Source organism: Trachypithecus francoisi, unplaced genomic scaffold (assembly GCF_009764315.1).
Source record: "Trachypithecus francoisi isolate TF-2019V2 unplaced genomic scaffold, Tfra_2.0 Lachesis_group8, whole genome shotgun sequence".
Classification (NCBI taxonomy): domain Eukaryota; kingdom Metazoa; phylum Chordata; class Mammalia; order Primates; family Cercopithecidae; genus Trachypithecus; species Trachypithecus francoisi.
In genome coordinates, this window is record NW_022681473.1 from 31,198,728 (window position 1) to 31,211,475 (window position 12,748).

Here is a 12,748-nt window from a genome sequence, read left to right on the forward strand (position 1 = left end):
CAAAACCAAAATGAGGTACCATCTCATACCAGTCAGAATGGCTATGATTAAAAAGTCAAAAAATAGTAGATGCTGGTGAGGTTACAGAAAAAAGGGAACTCTTACACACGTGGGAGTGTAAATTAGTTCAACCATTGTGGAAAGCAGTATGGCAATTCCTCAAAGAGCTAAGAACAGAACTACCATTGAGCCAGCAATTTCATTACTATTACATATTCAGAGGAATATAAATCATTCTACCATAAAGACACATACATGAGAATGTTCATTGCTGTACTGTTCACAGCTGCAAAGATATGGAATCGACCTAAATGCCCATGAATGACAGATTGGATGAAAAAAAAAGTGACATATATACACCATGGAATACTATGCAGCCATAATAATGAACAAGATCATGTCTTTTGCAGGAACATGGATGGAGTTGGAAGCTATTATCCTCAGCAAACTAATACAGGAACAGAAAATCAAATACCATATGTTCTTACTTATAAGTGAGTGCTAAATGATGAGAATTCATGAACACAAATGGAAGAACAGACACTGAGGTATACTTAAGGGTGGAGGGTGGAAGGAGGGAGAGGGCAGAAAAAATGACTATTAGGTAATAAGCTTAATACCTGAGTGATGAAATAATCAACCAACCCTGTGACAGAAGTTTACCTATATAACAAACCTGCCCATGTAACTTCAAACCTAAAATAAAAGAAAAAAATAAACTACCCAGTCTCAGGTACTTTTTTATAGCAATGCAAGAATGGTTGGCCGGGCACAGTGGCTCACGCCTGTAATCCCAGCACTCTGGGAGACCAAGGCAGGAGAACTGCTTGAGCCCAGGAGTTCAAGACCAGCCTGAGCAACACGGCAAAACCCCATCTCTACCAAAAAAAAAAAAAAAAAAGAGACAGACTGGCCTAATACACTGATGCTACCTCTGGACTAGAGCATGATTCCTTCACTTGTCGTGCTGTGGCTTGGTCACTGAAAGCAGAACCTCTGGAGGGTTGTACTGTGAACAGTAATTAACAGGTAACTCTAACCTGTGATAGCAGATAAACAGTCAGCAGTCTCTGGAGTCAATAGCAGAGTGTGTCAAGAATAATACCTCTGAGCTTACCGAGGTTGTTCCTCTCTTTTTTTCTGTCTGTCCCTTCCCATTCTCATCTCTGGCTGATCCTATCTCCATTCCTATTCCTAGCTCACCCAGTTTATGGCTATCCATATTTTCCCCTTAACTGGTCAAAAATATTTTTAAAATTATTTCTGGTGTTTTATGATCATGAAACCATTTCTTCAATGAACATTTGCTGAGAATTAGCTACATAATGCATGGCATTAGCAGGTCATCGAAAGGTCCCAAGAATCTGGCCTACACCTGTGCTAGGCAGAGGAGATGCCTCTTTACAGAAACAAGTCTGGTTCATTCTTTGTTCATTCCCTTTTCATAAAAAGCCTTAACTGAAATTTTTGTTTCTCAAGTAACTTCCTAGCTAAGTTTCTTTAATTTGTACATGAAAATGATTATGTTAATGCAATTCATAAAATTCAGCCCCACCTCTCATCTTGATTTTGTGGCTTTGATTCATTTTCCCTGAGTGTCAGCAGGAAATCCAGAAAAAAACAGCTCCCATCCCAAAGACCACTGAAGTAAAACCCCCTGAAGCACAAAATAAAAGCTAAAGAACCAGTCAGCCTCCCTATAAAACCCCCATCTTTTTTCTTTTTTTTCTACAAGTATTAACACAGTGACACAGGCATTGTGAACCCTGTCATGGTGTGATTTTATATCAATAGCTTGTCATACCAACCAAGCCTAATTAGAAGCATGGTAAATTAAGTACTGGTTGAGAATTCCCTCTTTTCTTTATTGAAAATAAATTATGTTGATCCAATTCATAAAATTTAGCCCCACCTCCCAGCTTGACTCTGTGGCTTTGATCCAAGCCTGTTACAGAGTCATTTTTGCTTTTAATAAGTACCTACTCAGGCCAGAAACAGCCCTATGGCTCCCAAGCTGTGGATAATGTGTCTATCATGGCTCTGTGGCATGTCGGGGCGGTGGCATGCTCAAAGCCAGAGGGGAGTCACCAAGGAGACTATGTATTGGAAAGAGGCGGCCTCAAATTATGAAAGCACTTTAGGTAGGTAGGAAAGGAAGAAAGGTGGACATGTTTGGGTTCACTAACCTCTGCCTCTGACCCAGCATGTGAAATCACTCTGCTTAGTCAGCAACAAAGCTTGGAAGGCTGCAGCCATGGTCTGAATGTTTTTCCCCTCCAAACCTCATGTTGAAATGTGGTTCCTGCCATGGTGGTGTCAGGAGGTGGGACATTTGGGAGGTGACAGGGCCAGCAGGGCTCCTCCTCATGGGTGCAATTGGTGCTGTTATAAAAGGATGAATTTAGCCTGCTCTTGCTCTCTTTTTGCCCCCTGCCTTCTGCCATGGGATGATGCAGCAAGGAGGCCCTTGCCAGATGCTGGCACCTTGATCTTGGACTTCCCAGCCTCTAGAACTGTGAGAAAATATGTTTCTGTTCATTATAAATTACCCAGTCTCAGGTATTCTGTTAGAGCGGCACAGAAAGAACTAAGGCAGACGCCAATTTAAGCCATCTGGCTTAGCCCTTCCTCGCTGGGACAGGACTCCCTTTTAGATCGTTACAGCACCTCACACTTCAAACACCCACCACACTTATCATTAATAAACTTTTGGGGTGATTCTTTCTCTCCCGTTAGACCCTAAGTTCCATAAGAGCAGCAATAGGACTGTCTTATCCACAATTAAATGTTGACGGAATTCAAACTGAATGAATGAATAAGCCCACATGAGCATGACAGCATTGAGTATCTTGAATGGCACCTAATACATAGCAGGTGACAATATACGTTGAATAAATGAACAAGTCTGTGAATGAATGAGATAAACCAGCATGGAGCTCTGAGCACCTGTGCAGTAAGTATTTACTGAGGCTGAATGAAATTTGCTTCTTATGCAAGAGCCTCTAAAACAATTGAACAATACAATGCCCCTTGATCTGGAAGTTGCACCATTAGGTAGGTGATAATTATAATCTTCATTCAGCTCTGAAAAAGCAACTGGTTTGAAAATATCACTAAGCTAAAGGACAATTATGGTTGTTTGCCCAAGTATTTTTTTTTAATGGCTTTAATGTTATTCTCCTTCAGACTCATTATAGAGCACCTGCTTGCACAGACCAGTGTGGTACAGATCAGTGGACTGCAAAGATCACAATCCTACAGTACCAGATAAGGGACCAGGATATACTGCCCAAGGCCTGCCCTTATCCCACCAATGATACAACACCCTTTACAGAATCCCTTAGAGACTGCACCTGTTTTTAGACTCGGTGAATGGAGCACAGAGTTCTGAATCTGGATCCAAAACATGCTCCATTTCCTTTGGGGCTTTTTCATACATCTTTTTTCTTTCGGTCAGACCCTTGCTCGCCTCCACTGCAGGGAAGTCGTAATATCCCTTCCTCTTGGCTTTGAGGCGCAGCTTGTTCCGATAGTGCTCGATGTCTGACTTCTGCTTCAGGGCTTTGTTCACCTGGGGAGAGAGACAGTCTCAGGCCCACACCTGACCCAGTGAGGCCAGCAGGTGGGAGACTTTCACCAGGAAGTTATCACTTCTAGAAACCCATCACAGGCATCACCTCTGGGCCTCCGAGCTAGCCAGACCCACCTGCATCCCATTCTGAGCAAGCCCACAATAGTAGACTACAGATACTGTGGAGCCTGGCACTCACTGAATCACCTGAGACCTTCCTCCAAGGCTTCCTTCTCCCTGGTCTGTCCTGTCTCTGTTCAGGCCTAGGCCTGACTCCATGCTCTCAGCAATGTGGCTTGGCCTTAATTATGCCTACACCCTTTTGGTCCCTCTGTGTGGGTGCCTCTGCCAGTTCTCAGTGCCCTGAGTCTAGCTCCAGTTCTGGGGAACCCAGTGGCCTTTGCTGCCCTTCAGCTGGTGTCCAGCTGGATAAGACGGCAAGTTCCTGAAGAGGCTGAGTTGGGACAGACAGGGTGGAAGGGGCCTCTCCCTAGGCCTTTCCACACTGTCAACCTGTATCCGACAGCATGTTTTTTAAATCCATGCCTTTCTTGAGAGAGAGGTAATTTTGAAGCCTTCTATGGCTACTAACACCCACCAGGTCCTGCCCTATAGGGCAAAGGCAGTCTGGTCTTTCAGAAGGGAACATGGCTAATGTACCTTGCAACCTGTTGGAGATATAAGCAAGTGACTGTGCTAAATAAATAACAAATGATGAGAATGTCACATCAACATTTCCAAACTTCCTTTCTTAAAAATAATCTTTAAAAGAATGTCATGTAATTTACAAAAGAAAAACGTATGGCTTCTGGGTTGTGCTTTCCTCATTTAAACCAGCCACCCATAATAGAAGGAGGAAGAAAATTACAAGACAATCTGTGTCAGGCTCCACAAGGCAGCAAATTATAGAGAACGGTTCAGGGCTCTCTTCCAATCCAAATGCCAGCAAGGTCCATTCCTTTAACTACCAAAATACAGCATCAATTTCTGGACAAGGAAGATGCTGATTTGCTCTCCTTCTTTGACAAGGTGATGGGTTTGGGAGGAAAAGGGGGTGATAAGTTGAATCTATCCCAGATTTGGAATCTGTCTCTATGACATTCATATCATGAAGCTGGGATGAAAAGATCCAGGCCTGGTGGCCATCACATGTGTCCATAACTGAGCAGAGGGTCCAAATCAACGGCAGTTATCAATGCATTAGTGTCAACCTCAGAGGCCTCTAATTATGGGGTTTGCATGTCTGGTGGCAGAATTGTGCCCAAGAGAAAATGCAGTGGCTGTGACTGGTTTTGAGAAGATACTCAGATTCTCAAACTGTAGAGCCGAGGGGCATAAAGTACATGATCTTTCTTCATTGGTTGTCTAATGGGTGGTGATAACAACAATAGTAATAATAATTATCATCATAAAAATGCTTATTGTGTGCTAGGCACTACTCTACATACTTTACATATATTAAACAACTTGATCTTCACGGCAGCCCTATTTTATAAATGGAGATACTGAGGCACAGAGAAATGAACTAACATGCTCAAGGTCACACAGTAAGTAAAAGATCTGAGGTTCAAACCCCTGAGGCATGGCTTGAGAATCCATACTCTTTTAAGCACAATGCTATTATTCTCTGATAGCCTGTGGTAAGTCAAAGAGAGGAAAGGAGCACTGGACAGGAAGTCAGGGGACCTCAACCTCATGGCTGTCACCATAACCTGCCATGTGACTTTGAGTAACCCACTTGACCCCTCAAGCTTCAGCTTCTTGGTCTAAAAAATGAAGAGGTTGAAAGAGAAGTGCTCTGTATGTCCACAACCAGTTATTTTTTTTAAATCAGTGAAGGTTTACCCATCACATCTTTAGGCCATCTGAGTCTTTCTGCCCAGAAAACAAGAGTTGCTTTCTGAGTCGGGTCTGTAAACTGCTTTTATAAGGGGCCCAGATGCTGCATATTTACAATACCTGGTTTTATAGGGCCATAACATGTTCCTTGACGTGTGGTGGGAAAAAGACTTTAAAACTTTGGAAATCTCCCACTTGTTTCAGGTAACAATAGCTGAGTATAAACAAATGAAATGAACAACCAACCTGACAGCTTAAGAACAGAGAAAAACTAAGAGCATGTGTGTGCACATGCTTGGGCACACATGTAATGTGAATGTTCACTTGTAGGGTCCAAACACATCTTCTTAAAGTTCATAAACATTTTCAGTCCACTGGCCACTCTACTGCTGAAGATGAAGGAAACGCAGATAATTTTTACCTAACTTCTGGCATCTATCTATCTATCTATCTATCTATCTATCTGTCTATCTATCTAATTTTCTTTGATGAAATCATCACTCTACGGTGAATGTTACAAAATTTTTTTTCAGACTCCTAGGAAAGTTGATTAACATCATGATATCCATTGATAGCTTTCTGGAAGCAGCCAATGAGTTGTTTCAAGTTTGCTCAAAGGAATAAATGTCATTTCGAAGTCCATAGAGTGGTCCACATCCCCATCCATATGACATTATCTTCCCTGGTTCCCTCTCAATTCAAGCCCCTTCTATCCCCACTACAAGCAACATCCCACAATGCACAGTTTAGGAGTATTACCAAGAAAGGCAAAAGGCTGTGTGTGTGAGGGGGTCAGGGAGTGGAACGCCTGATGCTTCTTTTCATAATCACATTTTTTTAAAAGTTCCCCCTGGGATTTTAATGAACATAGAAGTGCTCTGAAAACATCACCCAACAAACTCATTTTGGGTGACTTGTGTCCTGATTCATTCTGCAGAGGCCTGGAACATGCAGAGGTAAAGATGAGCTATATGGCCCTAGGTGCAATCTGCACCCAGTATTCACAGGTGTTGTTCTTTTGTCCAAATTTCCCAAGTCTGGCCAGACCTTCTCCTGCCCTGGGTCCCCAGGCACTCACCTCGCCATTGAGGACTGCCGATGACTCCTGGCTCCTGTCCGAGGTGGGGGGCACCACGGGGAGGGCTGTGGGTTTTATGGCAATGAGCTGCACAGACCCAGAAGATGTGTCAAAGGGTTCAGCGGCCACCTTGCTGGAGTTGTCAAATAGAACTGCTCCCTCCTCTTCATCACTCGCTGGCACTGAAGCACAACATAAACACATCGATTTTCTGATGTAGGGGGGCTGTGTGATCCCAGGAGAATTTCTGTGAGACTCACAGCCTAAGGACATTACTTTACTCAAAACAACCTCAGAAATGACAGCATCTGCTTCTGTGCCAACAAGGGCTCGCTACTGCTAGCAGTTTTCCCTTAAATTTAAGATCTGTATGATTTATCCCTCCGTTGCCTTATCAATGGGTAGGAAAGAACTGTAGAGATTTGAATTTAAACAGTAAGGACGATTCTTTCAAAAGTATGACATAACACAGTTGAAAAAAAATTAAAAAGTAACATCTTTCTCTATGTTTCAGTTAGAAGTGAGAAAAGTGAGTTTGGCTAAACCTTGTAACTACCCTTAAAATTTGACAATCCTCAGACTAACAGCATTCAGTTCAGGTTCAGCCACCAATGCTACCAATCTTTACAAGATGTTAAAGTAACACGTCTTCCTTGGTCAACAAGCCACAGTTATAGTGGCTGACACATTGTTTTTTTCCCCCCTTCTGAAGGTTGCTTCCCCAGTGATTTGGGTTTTGGTTTCTTCTATTTGTCTAAAATAAAAGAAAGCCATGAAAATTCCACCGGAGAAACTAATTTAAAGCTACAGACAACTCCGCTAATTAAGTAGAAGCATTTCTAACCTACACTCTGTTAAATTAATCCTCCCTTCTGACAGATAATTCTGCTGCAATTGCTAAAAGACACCAGTCTGCCTTGAGCTTCCATAACTAAGCTGAGAGAAGTTCCAGAGCCCCTGGTTTCTTGCTGATTTACTTGTTCTTAAAGCATATTCCCATTAAGTAACTATAAGAATGACAGCTTATTGAGCATGGCTAGGCAAGAGATACATTAAGCCTATTCAAACAACTAAACCAGTACACAATTTAGGAGCAAAAGAGGTGTTACATAAAATATGAATGTAATAGCAGTGTATTCATCTTTCCTCCTGTCTGCTCAAGGGACTGGGATGTTATTTAAATTATTGAAAAACACATAGTTTGTATCATTCTGTCACTTATCATAATCACAGAAGATTTGTCAAATTAAGCCAAGTAAATTGTTATTTTTACAAAGTGGCTAAAACACTTCAGAGTGTAACAATGGGTTATAATTGGATTTTTTTTTAAGTTCTGCGGGCTGATTTGCAAATAGCAGGCCACCAAGCAGCCAATGACAGAGGAAAACCTCTATTTGAATGTGTTACCAGATGCATCTATATTTTTAGAGTGTAGTTTTGCTGGGCAGCTCTGGCCTGGCCACCATTATCTGCCACCTGGACACCTGCTATTACAAGCCATCTACGAGAGCCAGCCAATTAGGTGGCTCCTAAGAATTCTCACCTCCTGATACTCACACCCAGGATGAATAGGACTGACCTGTGTAACCAATAGGAAACTGCAGAAATGACAATGTGTTACTTCCAAGGCTTAGTCGTAAAAATCAATCAATCAATCAGTCAGTCAATCATGGCTTCCACCTTGCTCTCTCTCTCAGATCACTTACTCTAAAGAAAGCCAGCTGCCACATTCTGAGGACCCTGAAGCAGTCCTATGGAAAGGTCCATGCGGCAAGGATCTGAAGTCCCCTGTCAAGAGCCATGAGTGACCATCCTGCAAGCCCCTGTCAAGACTGTATTTTTTATTTTCATTTTTCTCTTTTTTAAACTTCAATAGCTTTTGTGGTACAAGTCATTTTTGGTTACAAAGATGAATTCTATAGTGGAAAATTCTGAGATTTTAGTGTACCCGTCACCTAAGTAGTGTACACTGCACCCAATATGTAGTCTTTCATCCCTCACCCCCCTCTCACCCTCTCCTCTGTCCCCAAAGTCCATTATATCACTCGCTGTGTCTTTGTGTCCTCATAGCTTAGCACCCACTTATGAGTGAGAATATATAGTATTTGGTTTTCCATTCCTGAGTTACTTCACTTAGAATTATCCATCCAAATTGCTGCAAAAGACATTATTTCATTCCTTCTTATGGTTGAGTAGTGTATTCCATGGGGTATTTATACTACATTTTCTTTATCCACTCATTGGTCGATGGGCACTTGGTTGGTTCCCTATCCTTGTGATTGTGACTTGTGCTGCTATAAACACACATGTGCAAGTGTCTTTTTTCATATAATACTTCTTTTCATTTGGGTAGATACCCAGGAGTGGGATTGATTGCTGGATCAAATAGCAGATCTACTTTTAGTTCTTTAAGGAATCTCTGTACTGTTTTCCACAGGGGTTGTACTGATTTACATTCTCACCAGCAGTGTATAAGCCTTCCCTTTTCACCACGTCCATGCTCACATCTATTGGTTTTTGCCAGTTAAGACTTTAGATGACAGCTCAGGCCAATATCTTGACTATGACCTCATGAGACCCTGAGCCAGAATGACCCAATACTTTCTGCAAGCTGGCAAGGTGATGAAAATATACTTTTTTGTTTTCTCCATAATTCCACAATTCCATTCAATGTTATTTTCTTCTTTCCTTCCTTTGGTTCATCTTCCAATGCAATAAAATACACTATTGATTTTATTGGTAAACTCTAACCTAGGATTATGATAAAATGGAACCCTCTGATAAAAAGAACAAGTGTAGGTTTTCATAAGGGTCTATCCTAAAATTCTGACGTCTTTTGAGTTTTACATGAGACAAGTTGGTTCTATTGTTTCTATTGGAAAATTTCAAACCTAAAACCTTACGGAATAGAAACCTACAGTGAAACAGAAGCAACCAGACCCCCAAATTCACTGGATTTACTTTTGGCAAAAATAAAAGGCAACCAAGCAAGCACTCTAACCCTGGGAAGGATGGCTTTTTAATAGAGCAAACAAGCAAAAACCTCAACCTGGCATAGTAATTGCGTTTTATTCATGCACCCACCTGTTTTATTTCTGAGCCTTAAATTTAAATAATCAAAGTGACCTAAATAGAATAAAGAGGCAGGCAGAGAGGGTAGACAAGCAGAAATGGGCAAGGTCAGCAGGGACACCTAGAGCAGGCCAGAATTTCACTAGCTAAGTGGGGAGTGTTGGGGTCAGGAACCAGCCCCACTCTCTCATCTTCTGTGGATTATTTGCAGGGAAGGGGAAAAGACATCACTTTGCAAATGTGTATTCATAAAGGAAGGAGCCTTGTATGGCACAGTTTAAAGCAAGAAAAAGGGCATAGAACAATACGCACATTGATTCCATTTAATAAAACAAAACAAAGCAATACAACAAAAAACAAAGATACATGTGTGTTGCCATATGCATAGTGAAAAGGTCAGAGAAAGACACACATTGAGTTATTTGGGGTCCTCTGAGGAGTGGGGTGGGTGAGTGGGGCATCTGGAGGAGTGAGTAGTCTGATTTGACCTTGTAAATTTCCAGGAAGTATATAAAGAAAGGAAGGAGGGAAAGGAAGGAAAGACGGGGAGGGGAGGGAGTAGGCGGAGCTGGAGGGCAGGCAGCACCATCTTGGATAGGTAGCGATGGCCGTCACAGTATTTAGTTAAAACAACCTTCCCCATATGGCTTCACTGTCCATTGACTCTGCTGTCCCCTCACTCTCTCTACCCATCTCTCTTAGCACCTCATCCTAGGAAGAAAGAGAAGAAAGTTGCTGAATTCAAGTCCCCTTTCCAAGATCTAGAGCACCTCTGACTCTGCGTGCTCACTTGATAGAGCTGATGGCAGGATGTCTAGGTCCCAGGTGGGGCAGATATTTCAGGAAAGTTTCACAGGTCACACCCCAATTCTGATGTAGAAAGCACAGCCTCTGTGTTACACGCATGCAGAATTCAGGTAAAGAAAAAATTTCAACAACCAAATAGGTATGACAGTTTAAACAAGTGCTTTATATAATAGCTGAAAATGTGAACAGGGAGCACAATTCCCCTACAGAATACAAATCCACTGTATCATTCTTTCTTTTTTTTTTTTTTTTTCTCTGCTCTTACCTTTTCAGTCGGGGGGAAAAAAAAGAAATAAAAGTGACATTTGAAAACAAAAAAAATTCCAACACTAGCTTTAAGAGAGAGTCCCTGAATTACACAAATTCCTTTGAAATGGAAGTGCAGATAAGCAGGGTGTCAGAGGGTTTAGCTTTTCACCTGGCATTTCTGTAAGGCTCCACCTACAACCCATTAAAATCCAAAAGGACTTTTCCCTGATCTGAAATCAGTAATGCTGGGTACTTGAATTCTGGCCCCAGTAACCCAGCATCACACACAGAAGGGCCACATGGAGATGAGAGTCAGAACCAAGGTGGGAACAGGAGAGGGAGCCGCACAATGATGTTGACAGAGGCCATCTATTGACAACGCCACTCCACAGTGATGGTGCTCAGATGACTGATAAATAAACCCCAACGCCAATCCTTACAGGAAAGGAGAGATCTGTGTGAGAAACTAAGTAGTCTAGCTTCCCTGGAGAATTAAGACAGAAGTGTAAAGCTTTTTTTTTGTTGTTCTTTCTTCTTTTTTTTGATGACAGATCTGTTTCTTTATTGTTTTGGGTTAGTTTTTTCCTGGGAGAAGTGGAGTTGCAATATCTGGACCCAGTGGCACAGACTGAACCCATGAAACTTATCAGGAGAGTCAGGGCAGGAAAATGAGAGGAAGCTCCAAGATAAGCAGTTATTTCAGAGATCTGCTGCCTTAGTGGACCTGGTGCAAGAAATTGCGTCAATTCACGTGATTAGAAATTGTACATTTTTTAAGAGGATTTCTAACTAGAGAATTAGAAAAACCTCTAAGCAAACATCAATTCATTCTGCAAAAAGTTTTTCCTAAGGAATTGCACAATTTCACAAGAACAGGGGCAGAGGAAGTGAGACAGGACAATTCAGAGAAGGGGTAAGGTGAAAATCCAAGGGGTACATACAGACTCCTGGCCCTTGTGGGGCAGAATAGAAAGAACGACTGAGGGTCAGAGCCCAGTGGCTGTGTGAGTGTGCGTACACATGTGCATGCATGTGTGTGCAGGCATGCGTGGGAGTGGCTGGGGGTGGTTCTTGGCGGGAAGGCTTCTCACCATTTCTCTTCCTTGCCTCCTCCTTTGTCACTTTCTGCTGTGCCATTACATTCTGGGGTGAGCGTCTCCCTGAGCTGGGCTTCCCTGATTCGTTGCTGATGACAGAGCCATTCTCACTGGGCGACCTGCTGGAGGTAACCATAGCAACAGGGGAGACGGTAAGTTTCAACTAGAGCAGCCGCCTCTCAAGGTTATTTTATTTGCACAGTTTAATGTCTGTAGCCTTTCATTCCAGTTTAATGGACAAAGAAGAAACGATATAGAAAAAGAAAAAAACAAAACCACCCATACTACAGCGTGGGTTAAGAAGCTGGCTGCTCAGAAGTCCGTTTTGCAGTGCTCAGCCTGTAGATTTCAGTGAGCGCTGCCCTGGGTGTCTGTCTCTGTTTCATTAACCACCACCCCACCATGACTATGGGAATGGTGGCAAGGGTGGCATCCATGCAGCATGCCCTCTTTTAATACCCAGCACTCTGGATAGTGTTGCAGAGGGTTTAAATCACATGGGCATTTCCAGGGACATGTATCACACATGGTTCTCTTTGGCTATTGTCTTTACTACATAGACTTTGACTATAAAACATTCCGTTTCCAATTTTCAGTTTTCAGGCTGCTCTTCTCATTCCAAGGAAAGGCATCAATAAGCAAATTTCCATAGCAAAAACTCAACTATGCCTTATTCTTTGCATAATACCCCATCACTAGGGGCTTCACTCTGTCAGTCTCACACATACACACACACATACACACACACACACACACACACACACACACACACAAACATACTCTCTCTCTCTAACTGTGGCAACTACTACCCACTTACGTTTTGATTTTGAGCTATTTGTTCATTCAGGAAATATGTTTCATTCATCCACTCTGTGCCAGACATACAGGTATGTGGAGACTCTAAGACAGCACCCCATGCCCTCCAAGAGCTCCCCACCAGGGTCACCTACTGTGTACCAAGGACTTTGCTAAGTGCTTTTAAAACTGCTAATGGATCATTATGAGCCACTGATTTGGTGACTGCCACCCTTGCTT

At 42.4% G+C, this 12,748-nt stretch overlaps 1 protein-coding gene across 1 annotated transcript in view; it reads right to left on the minus strand.

The window, feature by feature from the left end:
• Window positions 1-12,748, minus strand: part of KIAA1549L (KIAA1549 like) — a 301,627-nt gene that overhangs the window by 56,968 nt on the left and 231,911 nt on the right. The window contains exons 13-15 of the mRNA XM_033205636.1: window positions 11,708-11,835; window positions 6,489-6,670; window positions 3,354-3,571 (exon numbers count right to left, since the gene is read on the minus strand). Of these exons, the coding sequence (XP_033061527.1) occupies window positions 3,354-3,571; window positions 6,489-6,670; window positions 11,708-11,835 (528 nt within the window). The remainder of the gene's footprint in view (window positions 1-3,353; window positions 3,572-6,488; window positions 6,671-11,707; window positions 11,836-12,748) is intronic.